At 43.8% G+C, this 17,224-nt stretch overlaps 1 protein-coding gene across 1 annotated transcript in view; it reads right to left on the minus strand.

Moving 5' to 3' along the window:
* Positions 1–1,096: 1,096 nt before the first annotated feature.
* LOC121645511 (eukaryotic translation initiation factor 4 gamma 1-like) overlaps positions 1,097–17,224 on the minus strand; it is a 51,386-nt gene continuing 35,258 nt past the window's right edge. Inside the window, exons 12-33 of the mRNA XM_041994004.1 lie at positions 14,838–15,818; positions 14,628–14,716; positions 13,073–13,265; positions 12,749–12,882; positions 12,115–12,240; positions 11,620–12,033; positions 11,299–11,445; positions 10,966–11,202; positions 10,779–10,883; positions 9,319–9,609; positions 9,130–9,241; positions 8,927–9,041; positions 8,592–8,848; positions 7,002–7,129; positions 6,743–6,915; positions 6,517–6,642; positions 6,346–6,427; positions 6,134–6,232; positions 3,373–3,507; positions 3,196–3,277; positions 2,174–2,314; positions 1,097–2,083 (exon numbers count right to left, since the gene is read on the minus strand). Coding sequence (XP_041849938.1) covers positions 1,902–2,083; positions 2,174–2,314; positions 3,196–3,277; positions 3,373–3,507; positions 6,134–6,232; positions 6,346–6,427; positions 6,517–6,642; positions 6,743–6,915; positions 7,002–7,129; positions 8,592–8,848; positions 8,927–9,041; positions 9,130–9,241; positions 9,319–9,609; positions 10,779–10,883; positions 10,966–11,202; positions 11,299–11,445; positions 11,620–12,033; positions 12,115–12,240; positions 12,749–12,882; positions 13,073–13,265; positions 14,628–14,716; positions 14,838–15,818 — 4,349 coding nt within the window. The 3' untranslated portion in view covers positions 1,097–1,901. The remainder of the gene's footprint in view (positions 2,084–2,173; positions 2,315–3,195; positions 3,278–3,372; positions 3,508–6,133; positions 6,233–6,345; positions 6,428–6,516; positions 6,643–6,742; positions 6,916–7,001; positions 7,130–8,591; positions 8,849–8,926; positions 9,042–9,129; positions 9,242–9,318; positions 9,610–10,778; positions 10,884–10,965; positions 11,203–11,298; positions 11,446–11,619; positions 12,034–12,114; positions 12,241–12,748; positions 12,883–13,072; positions 13,266–14,627; positions 14,717–14,837; positions 15,819–17,224) is intronic.

A 17,224-nucleotide genomic window follows, 5' to 3' on the forward strand; every position in this document is an offset into this window, starting at 1 on the left:
ACATATTTTTTCTCAATAGATTTTAGGTTCACGTTTTCTAAAAGGATAGTTTATAAAACGTAAACATGTTGAAAATGTACTTACACTTCTTTGCAATTTAAAAGGAAAAACATGCAGTTTTCATTATTAACAGGTTATTACGCTTTTATTTCACTGGTCTGGCCCACTTAAGATCAAATAATGATGTATGTGGCCCCTGAACTAAATATGTTAGACATCCCTGGAGTCGGCCACGGTGTGCCGTCAAGTTTTCAGAGGAGCGCTGGACCATCCAGACCTGGGTGAGGAAAGCTGGGCATCCTCAGGAAACCTGAGAGTGATGGGTATCTGGTAGCTTTCTGAATGTGTTTAAAACCTGCAATTATATCATCAACTGGACTTCATGTTTTTATGATCTGCATTCAGAAATCTGGCTACAACATCTTTGAATCTAAACCCTCAGATTAAAAAACAGCTGAGCTCAGAGCCTGAAGTGATTCCCAATCAACCCGTGTGTGGCGGCGTTGCTTTTCCCTCCATCCGACCAGCAGATCACCAAGCCACATGCTGAGGAGAACTTTCTGGAATTCCCCAAAAACTCCAGCGCTGCTCCAAACACGAGGATGACATAACAAAGAGAATCCTCTTCCTCGTTTCCCCCTGTTACATCGCCACTGACCACAGGTCCGTCTCAGTTTCCAGCCTTCGCCGGGACATCCGATCCAGGAAAAAGTTCCACCGTCTCTCTAATCCGAACCCCGGCTCTCGGATAACAAATTAAGGAAACATCATATGTTTAATCATCACTAACGTAACGAGAGCGCCGTCACAAAACATCTGGAAATAAAAGCAAAGAAACTTTCCTCTGGATTCACAAACACACGTCCTGCAGGATGGAAACTGATCATTTCTACGTGAAAACAGACGCTTCTTTATTTAATTAAATATCTTTTTAATAAAGTAAAGCAAAAATGTATGTACAAATTTTCAATTAAATGTAATCAATGGGTTGGGTAATTACAAGCACCTTCTGCTAGCTGAGGAGAGAGAAATATAAATACAGGGAAAAACTGAGGAGAAGGGGGTGGAGGGGTAGATTAGCATCTTCTCTTTAAAAAAAGAAAAAAATTCCGTCATATATTTACAGAACTCTTCTGAAATGCATTTCCACTCATGGAAGAAAAAGGCCTTAAAATATGCAGTTAACTTTGTTTTCTTAAGTCTTTTGTTTTATTAAAGTGGATTTTTGAAGGTTTTCTTCAAGTTTTCTCTTTTTAAAATCCAACATCAGGCTGTGGAGGAGGCGTGCTCTCCCTCTTAGTCCAGATCTTTTTTCTTTCTTTTTTGGGAAAATAGGAAAGCAGGTGAAATGGCATTTCATCGGCCCTCTCCTCACCGTTTCCAGTCCGCCGCTGCTCCTCTTCGTTTGTTTCTATTAGAAAACACTCCACTCGTCTGACGCTGGGAAACAGAAACCATCGTCTACGTCAGCACGCCATGCGGCGCAACGGCGCCCGCTTACGCCGTAACACACAAGTTCCTCAAAAATATAGATGTGAACAGCTCTTTAGTTTTAATCTGTCTTTAAGCAAAAAAAAAACTGACTCTTGAATAGTGTTGCCATGGCAAGGAAAAGCCGTCTGGAAACAAGCTGAAAAAATACTGCAGTAAACAGCCTTCATCGTGCTGCTCAGCGTCCTCGTAGATTCTCTGATGCTGTATTTACTTCAAAAAGACATTCTGTCGCCCAGAAAAAAAACGCGAAACAGGAAAGTAAATAATGATCGAACGTTCGATCCAGAATACGATCTCTCCCAGTTGAAGAAATTTTTTTCTCATTTTTTCTGTTTAAGCAGAAGGATTTTGCTGATTCAGACTCTTCTGAATCCTCCACAGATCCTCTCCGGTTCCCCCGCCTCCTCCTAGCTGTTGTCCGACTCGTCCTCGGCCTCGCGGAGCCACGTGAAGAAGGCGGTGACGGACTTGAGGGCCACGCCTTTACCCTGCTGCTCGGCGGGGTCTTTGCTAGACTCCCACTTGTAGAAGGCCTCCTCTTTGATCACGTCCTCGTCGTAAAGCGTGTCGAAGAACATTCGCAGCAAATCTGATGGATGGAGGAGATAAACGATCAACGTATTATTTTTAAAAAGTCTAAACATGAAGAGAAATGTTAAGTTAAAGTGGAGCTGCTTACTGGCAGGCTGCTCCATCTGCACCATCAGGGCCTGCAGGGAGTAGAGAGCCTGCAGCTCCTTCTGCTCATCCTTCAGATATCTCTGCAGCAGCTTGGCTCTCTGCTTGATCTGCTCCCCGTCCACCTTGTAGGGGTTTTCACCTGCAGGCAAAATCATTCATTTGATTTAACTTCTACAGCCCCAGCAGGGGTTTCTGCTTGAAAATGCCATAAACAAAAAGAATTGATGATTTTCTGCAATGATAAACTCTGTGTAAACCACTGTGGTATCTAAATAAAGCCAACACTGAGATTTTATCAGAGGTGGAAACACCACCGCAGATGCTGCTAGGTTAAAGTAAATAAGGATGGAACAAAGGAAAAAAAATTAAGGATTTCTTCTGTACCTATTTTTTTTTTTTTTTGCATTTTACAGTAACTAACCCCTTCAAAAATGAGCTACATTAGAAAAACTAAAGAAAATTATGAATCAACATGTGAACATCGTCTGTGCAAAGATTCATGGAGCTGAAGAAAAACAGAGCAAAGTTACAGACGTTTTAGTTAAGACACATCCAGGTGTTTTTCACCGAGGTCCTCGTCATCCAATAAGAAATCTGGGACACACAACTCTGTCCCACTGTCTTTAAAACCATCTCCAACACTTCTGTAGGGGAACTTTTCTTTTGGGGTGCCATTTTATCCAGAAGAAGATAAAAAGTGGAGCAAACCACTGCAAACAGGTGGTTCCCTGCATAACAGGAAGAACTCAGTAGAGTTCCGGTGATGTCGCCATGTTTACATCGATCTCACCAATCATCAGCCGTAAGGAGGGAAATATCTGACGCAGAATGTCGTCGACCAATCAAATCCATGTAACCGTTGCTAGAATAATGAGCTTTTAGCTGAGATCCTGCACTTTCAGTGGGAACCACACATGTTGATATTTCATTACAGACCTGACGTTGCACCTTGTGAAACTGTATGTTAATCCCAACACCCCCAAGAGGCTGATCATCCTTAATGAGTCCAGATTTACTCACAGATGATTGCTGACTGACAGATGCAGGTCATCAGTACTCTGACAAACATGTTAGAGGACATCTGCTGCTCGTCCAGGTTGGCCTGCAACAACAAGACAGTTTTCATCTGGGCCTTATGTTTGATTTTAAAGCCTTCAGTGGAAGTAAATGGTGGAGAAGATGAAGCAGGACACAAACCTCCACCCAGTCAAAGATCCTCTGATTGTCGGCCTGATCCTGGATCAGTCTGTCCAGGTGTTTGGTCAGCTCAGCAGCGCTCATCTCCTTCTTCCTGCTCTTCTCCGACTCGTCGCCCAGAGTGAACTCAACATTCTGCAGACAGAGAAGCTCGTCATACTCACGTTTCAGCCAGATGATTTCAGTGGGTTTTTTTTATGATTGTTGGGACCTAAAATGCCTGGTTTGTGGCAACTTTAATGAAAAGTTGTGATAAAAGTTACAGCTTTTTTTCTTGCAAAAGCACCTGAAATGTATTTATGTTATTGATAAAAGTACACTAGGAAAGTAAGTTTTAATTTGTCGGGACCATGCACATAAAACAACCTCAGAAGAGAAAAGATGCATTGTACCAGACTTAGAGACTAGCTAATTTCCATCTGCGGCCCCAGGGCAGTATAACAAATACAGTCAAGTTAAAACAATATAAATGCCATTAAACAAGCAACAACCCTCTGCAATAAACCTCATTACTATAAAAAATTCAAACTGATTAACATGCTCCCTCGTTAAATTTCATAGCCAATAGATTTAATAATAAAAATCCAATGGTTGACAGTCACAAAAGGCAACCATATATGTAAAGATTACAACACATAAAATGTCCCTGCACTTATGTAGCACTGTGTGTTTTACCATTTAGAAGAGTTAAATCTGCTTACTGCTCAAACAAGAAGTGAAAAAGAAAAAGAAGAAAAGAGGGAAAACCACTTAGCAGTGGTTGGCAACTGGTGGCCTGCGGGCCAATAATATTTGACCTACCTAATTATTGATTAAAAAAACAACCACAACAACAACAAAAAAAAAAAAACAGTCTGCTTCACCACTGCTGGGTAAAGTGAAAGGAGCTAACCCTGAAGCTAGCCCCTGCTACACCCAGGAGTAAGCACCTGTCCTCAAGTGGAAGCAGGAAAGTTTAGCAGCTGTTTCTGTTGGACTTTTTCCCCGATAGTAGAGCCAAAAGACCTGAGCAGCACAGTTACTAAACCCTCAGAAATGTTGCTTAAGGGGCAAAAAGACCAGATGGAAAGACGAGGAAAATGACTTTCGGTGTTGCTGTGGGCGCGCTGTTAGGTTGAACTGGCAGAGAAGCTGCCCCATAAGCGCAACAGACTAGGTTTGATACCGACGTCTCTGACCCACTTTCTCATCTACCTGCTGAACAATAAAAAACACTAGAGCCCACACAATGTTAAAAATAGAAAAAAGTAAAAATCACTCGGGTTTGGACACACGTTTATTAATATATACGGGTTGGGATGTTAACGTGTTGTTTACGATTAATTAATTACAAAAAAATGAACGGATTAAATCGCAGTTCCAAACAACGCGGAACGTTTGTCAGTGCACGGTTTCCGGTACACCGATTAAACTGAGACATAAGTCAGAGCTCGGCTAAATCAATGATGCTAATTTAACTACTTCGGCGCTCTATTTAACGAGTTTTCAGACCCACCTAGTGACTCATCCAAAGAAGTGACTAGTGACAAATCCAGCGACTTTTTCTGCTGTTATCGGAGACTTTTGGAAACTAATGTGAAAGCATGTTTACTTCTTCTCAGTAAGCAGCTTCCGCCCCGCCCCCGTCCGTTAGCTCACATGAGACGGTCACCTCTGCTCCAGGACCAGACTGAAATAACCCGCGAAGCTGCTGCTGGCTGATCCCGCCCTGCTGTGCTGTCAGATATTAATGCCTATTAACGAAGAGTGTAGACGAAAACATTTTAAAAGTTAAAAGAACTGTGACAAGTTGTAGACTCTTGGTTGGAGAACAGCCACAACTTTAGGTCTGCTCATTTTGGGCCAGGGATATTTTTTTATTTCTTTTTCTACTGTTTTGAATTAAAAGGCAATTAAATGCGTTTCTCCAGACATTTTTAGAGCTTGATTTTTACAATATTAATGTCTGCGTCTATTAACTGATTCAGTTGTCCACTAAAATCCATTTAAATAAAAAAATGTTGCTTTTTGAAGCAAATAGTTATGCTGTTAATTGAGAAATAATTACAAAACTTGTATTTAAGTTTTTAATTGAGTCCCATCCCTATTATACACACACACACACATTATAAATTTGGCCTGCCATTCAGTTGGTCAGAATAAACTTGGCTGTAGTCGTCGACCCTGCCACATAGCCTGCACATAATCGGCAGATCTGGATGTTATAGACTCATCGTGGTGATTTATCCTAATTTCTTGTGCATTTCAGATTTTCTCTGCTGTTTTACTGCAGAAAAATGTTAGTTGACAACTTTCATTTGTCTTTCACCACAATGTTGCACGCAGTACAAACAGTTTACCTCCACTTTTATGGTCAACACTGGGGAAGTATTTTTAGGCTCTGGAGCCTTTATTGGACGATTGTGTGACAGAAAAGCAGGTCAGAGAGAAAAAGCAAGAGAGCATGATATCTATGGAACAAGTTTTGTAGCTGGTATCTCCACAGTGCCTTATGGTAATTTTAGATGAAAGATGAGATTTTCTCTCACATGTCTGCATGTTCACAATCAGAATCATAAAAGTGAAGTTGATGACAGAGTGACGTATGTCAGGTAATGTGGAAGAATGCTGAGATTTATTGAAGATGTATTAAATGTAGAATTCGTGCGAATGGCTGACAAGTAATTCTCTGTTTCAGCAAACATGATCAATCAACCATTTCAGTGAATCCACGAATCCAGAAATGTCCTGATCTGTAACGAGTTAGTCTATGATCTCTCACCTTCTCTGTTACAAACTTATTGACGTCGACGTCCTCGGGAAGGAAATCCGTCCACCGAAGGCCTGCCTCCCTCCACATGGTTCCAGCCTTTTTATGGCTCTGATGTGATAAAAACACAGGTCATTTAGAGATGGACAAACATGAACAGAATCCCTCATCAGAACTTCAGGTTTGTTTAAAAACCCAGATGCACCACAGCCATCAGCTCTCACCATTCCATTGCAGAGTAAAGTGAGGATGTGGACCAGCAGGACTCCAGCTTTACCCAGCGGGATCAGGGGCTTTGAGATCTCCCTGAAGACCAAATGGGTCAGCATCAATCACACATCAGACTGAACCATTTATAACCGTGCTAGGGTTAAAATCAAGGGACTGTAAGCAACCTGAACAGTTCTCCCATGGGGATTCCTCCCTCGTGCAGCATGGGGGTGGTCAGCTCTGCCAGGTAGAGGAAGATGTGGGGGATGTCTATCGCCATGTCTTCAGCTACCTCCAGGATGTCCTGAAGCCTAAAAACACACAGCGACAACACTGAGGGCTCGAACGGCTCTCAGAGTAAGCTATTCCTGAATTGTTTACTCTTGAGCAGCTGCTCTGGGTCATACTGACCCTTTGTAGTACTGCTCTGCAGGGAGGGTGCCGGTCTTGATGAGCTGGTGCAGCAGCAAGCCCATGTGCTCTCTGGCGATGGTGCTGCGCTCCAGCGTGGACTCCAGCCCGTTTCGTACGAACACATACAGCAGCGGAGTGCTGTTCAGCTCCTGCACACACTGCAGAGCCTCCTGTCGGGAGAAAAAGGACATACGGGGAGGGTCATGGGAAGTCATTCCTCTTTCCTCTCCGTTTCAGTACACAGATCATGACAGACCTTCATGTCATTGATGTGGAGATATTCCTCTATGATAGCTGTGGACTTCTTTTCCATTTCTTCCTCTGTCAAGGCAGGTTTGGTGGGGGTCTGGGGAGGTGGGGGGTTGGCAGCTGTCTCCTGCTTCACTGTGCACATACAAAACATAAAATACCGTTCACACAGATGTGCCAGCTTTCTCTAATATAATCAGCTCTATATAATTATTATAACTACACTACAATTGATTAAATGTGATGTGATGAGCATGAACAAATCGTCAGTTGATCTAGAGATAAAACTCACGGCCTGTCTGATCATCACCTCAGAACATCCATTTATTCCCAGCAGGGAATTTAACCGGTTTGTTATGAAAGTCAAATCACAACAGGTTGAGTTAACTTTCAAATAGGTCTGTCAAAATTAACGAGTTAATGCAAAGAGATTCACTGTGGAGTCAAAGCATTGATGTTTTTTTAAACACATTAACAGGATGGCCCATTTCATATATCACAATTAACCACCCAGTAGTAGCATTTGGAATTCTGGTCAACACTTTTTAGTGTTAGTGGCAATAAAGCATCAAGAAAACTAGAAGACAACTTCCACTCTAGGCTGAGTTGTTTTTTTTTTTTTAAGGACTGCACATCTATCCATGCAGGTTATTTAAAGCTTAATTACTGAATTTTGGCGTATTTTCCCAATGAGGCGCCTCCTAAAGACAGCTTATTCAGCATCCATCTTACATCCTGTCTCTTCTCTGAGATCTCTCCAGCCAGTAAAAGTCAGTCTAATGTTGTCTTATCTCTAAAAGCGAATTTATAATTGCGTGGCCGTAGGCGCTGCGTAGCTCCACGGAGGCCCAACACGCACCTCTTCCAGACCTGACGTACACCCCTGCTACCCAGATGGTACTCCCTTATGGTTGGTCAATTTGGGATTACAAGTTTTTCAGATTTCTGGATCTTCTTGCTGAATTTGTGTAGTAACTGCCACTTTTAAAAAAAATACCCAATGGATCAAGTTGATGAGAGGCTGATTGAATTATTTGTTTTTATCCACAAGCTAATAAAAACACTGAACCATACTGGACGCTATTGTTGTTTTAAAACAGAAAATACCTACTGAACTTAAGTGAACCATCAAAAGAACTCCGACCTGGTGAGTTTACCGGCCGATACCACTCCTGCTACCACCTTCACTTTAGGAGGACAAACTGCAACGCCACACCAAAACGACGCGCACCCCCTACGCTCGAGTTTGATAAACAAACTCACCAGCATCAGCTACGCCGTGGCCAACCGCACGCAGACGCCGTGCGAGTATAAATCTGCCTTTACTCTGTCCCTTTCTCTCTCTCTTTTCCTCTCTCACTCTAATAATGTCCTCTTGCATTTCTTTGATGGATCAGTCATGGTGCGTGTAAAATGGTCAGTGTTACACAGTGAGACTGAGAAGCAACAGCCGACAGCTAACAGACCTGACTGAGACAGAAATATGAAGTCTGTTTCCAATGTGGGAAAAACACACAACTACAGCTAAAAGGTACATCAAAACACAAATTAACTGATCAGTCACTACAGAAAATTATCCTTTTTTTTTTTTGTTTACCGCTCTCTTTGCTCCTCGCTCGCTCTCTGCTGCTTCGGTCTTGCTCGTCCGTCATGCTCGCCCCTCGGCGAACAGGATGGGCAGACCCGCGCTGCTCTCTCTCCCGGCTCTGCTCCTTCTCCCGGCTGAAGCTGCGTTTGGTGACCTGGAGGCGGTTTCGGTCGCGCTCGTCCCGCCGCTCGTCCCGCCGGTCGAAGCGATCGGCACCGCGGTCAGAGCGGTCAAAGCGATCGCTGCGCTCTCGACTGGAGCTGTTTCTGTGGTGGAGAAAAGCGCAGCAGCTGCAGACTCTGTGTTTGTTGGGGGAATATGGACAGTGTGAGCTGTGCCCTCACCTCTGAGGAACTCGTCTGTCAGAATCCAGTGTAGAGCCTGATGAGGACAGAGGCTGCTGCAAGGCGGAGAACCGGTTCAGGGTGCTGGTGGCTGGACGGTTTCCTGACTCTGAGCCTGAGGATCAACCAAACTGAGCTTTAGGTTTAAGGAGCTCAACTAGTTGTCCACTTGGTCTGTGAGAACTTCAGCAAAGAGAACTTACCAGAATCTGCAGGTTTGGCACTGGTGCCACCACTGCTGCCTTTACCCCAGCTGCCCCACGTGCCTTTACCTCCTGGAGCCAGTAACTGATTGTTGAAGTCCAGAACGGGAGTCTGAGGAGGAGAGAATGAACACCTGAAGAACTATGAAGGACAGAAACATCATCTAAGAATCATTTACCTTCTCTTACCTTTGTGATTTTACTAAGGCGAGAGGTGTCAATGGGTCGGTTTTTGGAGATGGGCACTGTATTCCAGCCTTCATCCTGGGGAGGAGCGCCGCGGCCTGGTGTGTGAGGGCCCACCCGACCTCCAGGACCTCCTCCACCCATCCTGCCTCCTGGACCTCCGCTCAGCTCCTTCTTGGAGATGAGGGCTTGCTGTACTTTCATCTGCTCCCTGTGTTCCTCCAGCTCAGCTTCTTTGTGGATCTGGTCAATGGTCTTGGGGCCCTGGTCGCCTCGGCGTGGAACCCAGTTGTTCTGGTGGAGGAAGCATTCAGAGACACGATGATGATGATGAAAGCGATGAGGATACTCTTGGAAAGGCTGACATTCTGGCAGTCAGGTTTAAACCCGATCTTATATCAGGACAAACATGTTGATGAGGTGAAGGAAGGAATCATGGCTGGTCTGGTACATTTAAATATTTATTTTTAAGCACTAAAAAAGTAAAGTGATTTATTTCCTCTGATGCACAGGAAATGCTCTGAAAGGTCCAGATTGACTATGTAGAGATCATGCCACAAAAACAGAAGTTGACGCTCATATTGGTGTGTCTGTTAATCATAAATACACATAAATAATATACAAACTGCTCTGACATCAAATGAAGGAAATGAAAACATAACAAGCAAACAGACAAGGTTCTATGACATAAGATAGGCTCATTAAACAAACGTGTGATGATTTTGGTGCTATGAGAGGACACGGTGGTCCTGTTGTCTCAGCCTATGGCACAGAGTGGTTCTGTGTTCGGGAGCCGCTCTGCATTAAACAGCTGAGGAAGACTCTTCTCTCTGAGCCCACCTGAGACTCACACAGGTCAGGGCTAAAGACCAGTGTGCATGTCTGTGGGCTGTGGACACACACACTTACACTACACCAAACACAAAATAAAGACACACTAAACACCAAAATATGACCATAAGTTTTTACATCTAACTGACAGATTATGGACACAGTTGAAAGAAACACACACACACACACACACACACACACTCCAAAAACTACCGTAAACACTAACTGAACCACAAAATGAACAATATGAGATACTAAAAACAAGCAATCCAAAAAAAGTGATAAACCCTGAAGGATCGAACCAGGTACATCTGGTGTCCTTTCCTCAGCTAGATCATTTTTATGAATTTAATTTATATGAACATAGTTATTATAAACTAGACAAATATGGATCATATAAATTGTTTTAATCAGATTATAACTGGACTACAATTAACTGAAGCCTACAAAAGTGCCTTTAGACGACTTTGTTGTGATTTGTATAACGTTGGAATGAATATAATTGTATGTACTTTTCATCTTTCGTTATTTTTATTTCCAGTCTACAACCAGACAGCAGTGATGCTTTGCTTCTGTACTATGAAGGGAAAAAAAACAACATGAAATTCGTCCGATTTTGTGTTTTGATTTACCCGCCGAAGGTCCAGAACATCCTGTAACATGAAGCGGATCCTGGACGTGGTCTTTCTCTCCTTTATGATTTTCTCCACCTGGTTGAAGTACTGGTCCATACGAGGCTAAAGAAGAGCACCATGTGTTGGTCAGTTGTGGATGCTCATGTTCTACATTAATACCCCCTGTCAGTTTGAGTGTTCGTACCTTGGCCTTCTCAAAGTCGAGGTCCTTGCCAATGGTGGACAGCAGTCTGCAGAGGCACTCCAGGGACTCCTCGTCGTGGTTTTTGAGCAGCTTTACAATGCAGTCGTGCATGATGACCTCTGTGAGCATTTTGAGTTTGAACAGCTCGCCGATGAACTTGATGTTGCCCAGCGAGCGCCTCCTGGCCTTGTCTTTAGCATCTTCCAGCTCCTCAATAAGCCGCTGCTTCTCCTCCTCCTGACAGGAAAATGTTCAGACAGAAAAACATGAAATAAAAACAAAAACTGAAGAGAAATGGTCTGCTGTATCTCATGCAGTTTAACCATTATTTACCCCAGACGCAGCTTCCAGCTCCTTCTGCTTCTTCTCAAAGATCTCATCGTCATCCTTATCCTTCTCAAACTCCTTCTGGCATCGATTTAGCAGCAGTTTACGGAAATTTGGACCAAGTCCCGGCTTATCTGAGGTTTGGACCTTGACCTGAAAACAGCAGTAAGACGTTAGAAAAGAGCAGAAAACAAGAATCTCAGGGTGTACTGAGTCGCAGGTCTGGTCCTCAAGTCCTTGTCAGTTGGGTCATTACTGAAGCTCCACACAGATGTTTTAGCTCCATCAGAGAGAAAACAATCATTACACCACATTTCCACATCTTACCCCGGAAAGGCAGCGGCACATGTTGGCGTAGGCCACAGAGAAGTCCGGCTCAGAGATGGCCTTCTCAAAGGTCAGGTCTATGACTCCCTTCAGCCGCTCTTCAGTGTCGATGGTCAGTTCTGACACCTGTCTCATCAGCTGCTGAAACTTCTGAGGGGTGAGTTTGTTGAGGATACTGCGGACCCGTTTAAACAGATCCTGGGTCTTCATCTGCTCCACGTCGCTCTCCTCCACCGTCTCCTCCACCGCGCGGCTGCGAGTGGGTTTCTTCACCGAAGGTTTCCAAGCCTTCTCCGCCTTGTTGAGCTGCACGTCATCATTAAGCGACATGCTGGTGATGATCTTCCGTGGCTCTTTCCTCTGAATTTGCTGAGAGCGACGGGGACCACCGACTCCCATGCCCAAACCTGGAGGCTGGTGGGGGGGAGGGAATATTTTTTGACTGTAATGACTGCACTTTTATGAGCAGAGCGCTGGGTCAGGATGTTAACTCACCGGTCCTCTGCTTCCTCCTCCCATGCCTGGCCTGCCAAGGTTGGCGAAAGAAGGTGTGAAGTCAGGTCCACAGTTCATCCCTGGGAGGCGGCTGGGGTCGAGCTGACGGAGAGGGGTCTTGTTTGCCTGGACAGACACAAACAATCATCATTAGCTGGATGATAAAGGTCTGTCGTAACAATTCAATTCCTGATGATGAGATAAAAAATTATTTAAAAAAAAAACACCCGAAAACAAATTCCAGACTTATGGGTCCTGCAAGGAGAAGGAAAAGTTAATTACGGCAAGTCATTTTCACACATGAATCCTGAAATGTTCAGGTCGTTTTCTCTGGACTTTCTATAATAACATGCTGCTTCCACTCCACATCTCCTTAATTTCAACACAGAAAGCCTCTGCTGCCATTTTCAATGCTTTTTAAAAAAAACGGTGCTTTCCACAACCCAATTCTTGATCTGCATCCTGCTTTCTGAGAGCTACAGAGAGACGGCTGTGAGACCACATCTCCAATAAAAAGTCTCCGGCTGTGTGAGTCAGCAACCACTGAAGAGAAAGTGTGTACCAGTAGGTCATGTATGGAAATGGCTAAACAGAACAAGTGAAACCGTCTGAGACCAGAGGAAAGAGTCTGCACCTTGTCAAGGACCACATCGCTGATGGCTGGTAAACCCTCAGGCTTGTTCATGCTGGCTGAGATGAACTGGAATCCCAAAAGAAACTCTCTGTCATATTTCTTCTTCTCTTCTGTGTTTATTGGTTTCCATTGTTCTGAAACAGAAGCAGCATAAAAAAATGAGTTTTCTACCATGAAAAAAAAAAACAAACAAAAAAAAAACACCACGTTCTCCTCTCAGCACAGTGGAGAGGAGGAAAATATGAAACCTGACTTGGCACAGTGAGGTAAATATCCTGAAGCTTCAGCAAAGAGAACATCAGTGAGATCAGGACAGAGACCCACCCTCTTTGTACTGGTACTTCATGTCGGTGGAGGTCTGATTGGGAGAATCAGGCTGAATGTTCTCTGCATCTAATTTGTCCTCCTTATCCTCCCATGTCAGCTCTGCCTCGTCGGGGGCAGGAGAAGTAGCAGCAGGAGGTTCTGGTGCTGGGGCGGGAGCCGGCTCGGGCTCTGGTGGGACAACTACCTGCTCCTGCGGTAAAAAAAATAAAATAATAATAATATTTATGATAAATCTATAGCATCTTTCACAGATATAAAATCACAAAGTGCATCATAGAACACAGAACTACAGAGTGAACAGGTTTTAAAACCTGTTAAAAAAACAGAATAATAATAATAATAAAAAACTACAGTGAACAAAACCCAGTCATCTGACTGTTAAGCCAAATCGTAACCAGTGAAGGAAGGCTGAAACAGTCACGATACGGCCTGCTTGTACTGTATGCTAAGTTTTGGATGATTTGAACGCACTTAAGCGCCTTATTTAAGGAAGTAAAAGGATAGGAAATAAAAGCATGAATAGTTCAACCTTGGACACAATAAGGCTGGACCGAAGTAAAGGCCTACATTCTGATTTATTAGAGGGGTGACACGGTCAGGGGATAAAATTAAATTTTGTTTACCCAGAGTAATTTATTATATAAAAAAGATCACTTAACTACTGGTTGAAAAGCAGTTAGCTAAGGAGGAAATTTTATATAGAACTCTGGGCTTAGAAGAGCTGGATATTATCAGCACATAAGTGCTAAGACACAACTCTGTCCTTGCTAATTATCTGTCCTTTTTATGGTCCCTTTATGTGCATAAATAGGTATGCACGCTTCAAACATCACTGCTCTCATACTTCCATCTGTCCTTTATCCTGGCATGGTTGTTAGGCAATACATACACCAGAGGGCAGCGCAGAATTTAGAGCTCAACATCAGTTTTAGTCAATAGTACATGTGGTGAAGGTGAAGGAGATCGTGATAATGCACATTCTAAGAAAAAGACAAAGAAGAAAAAGCTGCAGTGACAGTGTTGGGCTGTACAGCCATTAAATACACTGCACCTTTTTCTTTATTCCTTTCGCAGGTCGCACATAGCTGTACCGCTCAACACTGCCCCTGTGGTTTCTGCAAGATCGCCAAAAATGAACCAAATTACACAGGTAAATGACGCTGGATGGATGAAATGCTCCATATCCGTCTTTTACATAGAGAATAAATGGGCCTTTACAAGAAGCAGATATAAAAGTAAAGGTATTGGGACCAGGACAAAACCCTGAGGTACCCCACAGGCAAGCTGAATCGATTAATTTAGAAACTGATTTATAAAAACGCTAAAACTTTTGTCAGAGAGGTGTACGAGGAGAACCATTGTAAAACCACTCCAGAAATCCCAAACACATATTATGATCAAATACGGCTGAGAGAAGTCCAGAACACAGAACTGAACTCGAATTTAATGCACAACGTGCAGGCAGAAAGCAAAATGTTACAGCTGTTTTGCATTTAAAAAATGTAAAACTGCTGATGAAATAAAAAAGTGAATGAAAAGATTTAGCACACACCTCCTTAAAGGCATCTAGGAGGTCTCCCACCGCCTCCTTTTTGTTCAGATCCTTCATCTTTCTCTTCTTCTTTGGCACAGACAAAGCAGCTGCAGAAAGGCAACAGCAGCTTCAGATCAACACAAAACAGGAATCTGAACATTTTTCTACAGACCAGGATGTGGAGTAGATGATGAACGCTGTCACAGGATGAAGAAGTGAAAAACTGACCTTGCATAGTATTTTCTACAGGGGGGGGGTTGACGATCTGAGGAGGAGGGGTGTCCTCCCTGTTCTCTGCTGTGGGACGAAGAGGAATGGACGATGTCTCTGGTGTGCTTTCGGCTGTGGAAACTGTCTCTGCATGAGACGACGTCTCCTCCTTGGCGTTGGACTGAGTCTCTGCTGCTTCTACTTTAACATGCGGAGCAGCATCAGAAAGCAGTTCTTGTACCTCAGGCTGAGCAGGCGTTGCTTTGACGACCGCTTCATCAGGACACTCCTCAGCAGGTGTAGGTGCTGACTGGTCCAAAGGTGTAGGTGTGGCTTGGACAGTTAGTTTGGCTGTTGCCTCGGTTACAGTTATGGGGGTCTGTGAGTCTGGTTGCTGACTGATGTCCGGCTCAGCTATGGGGCTGTCGTCGCGCTCGGCCATGCTGACGATGGGAGCCTCAGGGTCCTGAGGAGCTGGGAGAGGGAGGCCATTGGGAAGGCGGAGCTCCTCAGGCTGTGCAATGGGAGACTCTAGAGGGTCGTCCAGGTTACTAGGTGGTAATGTGACTGACAGCTTCTCTTGCTCCACCTCTGCTGTACCGTTAGAGGAGGGAGGAGCATGGCACGTGTCCACAGAGGCTTCTGCCTCCTCCTCTTTCACCTCCTCCACCTCCTCTTCTGCCTTGGGGTCCATTTCATTTTGTGCAGAGGAGGTGGGTGCAGGGTCAGGAAGAGGTGCAGGGTAGGCAGGTACTTCTGGTGCTAACTCAGGGGGTGGAGTTGCCTCCCTTGGAGGCGGGGGAGCATCCATCGCATCTGCGACAGCAGCACAGGATGTGGAAACGGTGTCAGAAGGGGTGTCTTTTGATACTGAGGGTAGAGGGGGTGCAGGCGCCTTAGTGTTCGTGTCAGAGGAGGAAGCCTCTGTGGGTAGGGGGTCGCCCTTCATAAGCTCAGGCGTCTGTGACAGAGGGGGAGGCGTAAGTTTCCCTCGGTCATCTGGAAAATCAAAAGTTAGGACAAAACGTTACCAAGACTGCAGACAGCATGTTTAACGGCTGAAATTATTTGTGCAGGAACCCAAATGTCTTCATGTTTTTATCCAATATAGCCAAACAGAATAAAGATGGATAAAACAGGAGCTGAACAAAAGTGGGAGGAGTCTGACAACATCCCTCAGGATGATCCAACAACTGCCTGACATGTAGACAGCATCACATGTTATACACCTGCAGCCTCCACTCTCCAGGTGGTTTCACAACCTGCAGTCATGTTATCAAAACACCTCAGATGTTGGTCAGGCAGGTGAAAACCTCACAGGTGAGTCAGTGACATCATCACCAACTCTCAAGGTCTGAATGTCCCAGAAACAGCTGATAACACCCGAAACTTCCAGCTCGTTTTTCATTCAGTTTAGCTTATTTTTATTAGTTAGGGACCATGCACATAAAACATTAATCTCAGAGGAGAAAAGATGTATTAAACCAAATTTAGCTGCTAGCTAATTTCCATCTGCAGTCCCAGATGGCAGATGTCACAGTCTTGGTTTTGTCCAGTTCTCCGTCATGTGGAGCAGAACTCAAATCAAAACTAAACAATAAATAGATTTTTTTCGACTAATTCGAATTTGTAGTTTGTGTTTTTTTTTATGAAAATCTGGAACCTGAATACCTCCCTGGTAGTTGGGGTATTGTTTGTAATTCATAGCTCTACATGCTTCATGGCAAAGTTAGATTGCATTTGTTTACAGTGACAGGCAGGCAAGCCCATATCACAGTCGCACTTTAAAGTGAGATTAAGTCCCAGAGAGGATGACCAAAATAAAAACTACTTGTGTTTCGACATTTTTGTCATTTATAGTACGTTTTTAGGATTTAATGTGAGAAAATCTAACTTGTTATATTTTGGCCGTATCGCCTTAACTCAAGCTGTCTGTCCCTCAGGCTCCCACGTCTGTAAGGACATCGTATCAAAAAAGTGAATGGCTTCATCAGCGGAGTTTGGGACCAATTCACTGCAGACAGAAATCTAATTCATTAAACAAAGTCACACATATCAAGAAGGTTGATCCTTCTGATTATTTGAGCCTGAAGTGGTCCAAGTATGTATTTCTCTGTAAATGTGTTATATGTTTTTATATAAAATGCCTCAAATGAATGTTGCATTCAACCCTTGAAACGCCAAAACATTTTTTGTTATTTTTGGTCAGCCTGTTTTGTTTTTATGTGAAACTGCATGTAGAGGCTCAACCCTTTTAATCAGAGTCAACATCCAGACGTTATTTTCAGGACAGCCTCAGTTGTCGATTGATATATCATAGATATAGCATCATAAGTGTCAACCAAAACAAAAAACAGGATTTATTAGTAACACAGATCAACAGTGACCAAGCCTTTTCTCATCTG

The sequence above is a fragment of the Melanotaenia boesemani genome, chromosome 9, assembly GCF_017639745.1.
Source record: "Melanotaenia boesemani isolate fMelBoe1 chromosome 9, fMelBoe1.pri, whole genome shotgun sequence".
NCBI classification, from domain to species: domain Eukaryota; kingdom Metazoa; phylum Chordata; class Actinopteri; order Atheriniformes; family Melanotaeniidae; genus Melanotaenia; species Melanotaenia boesemani.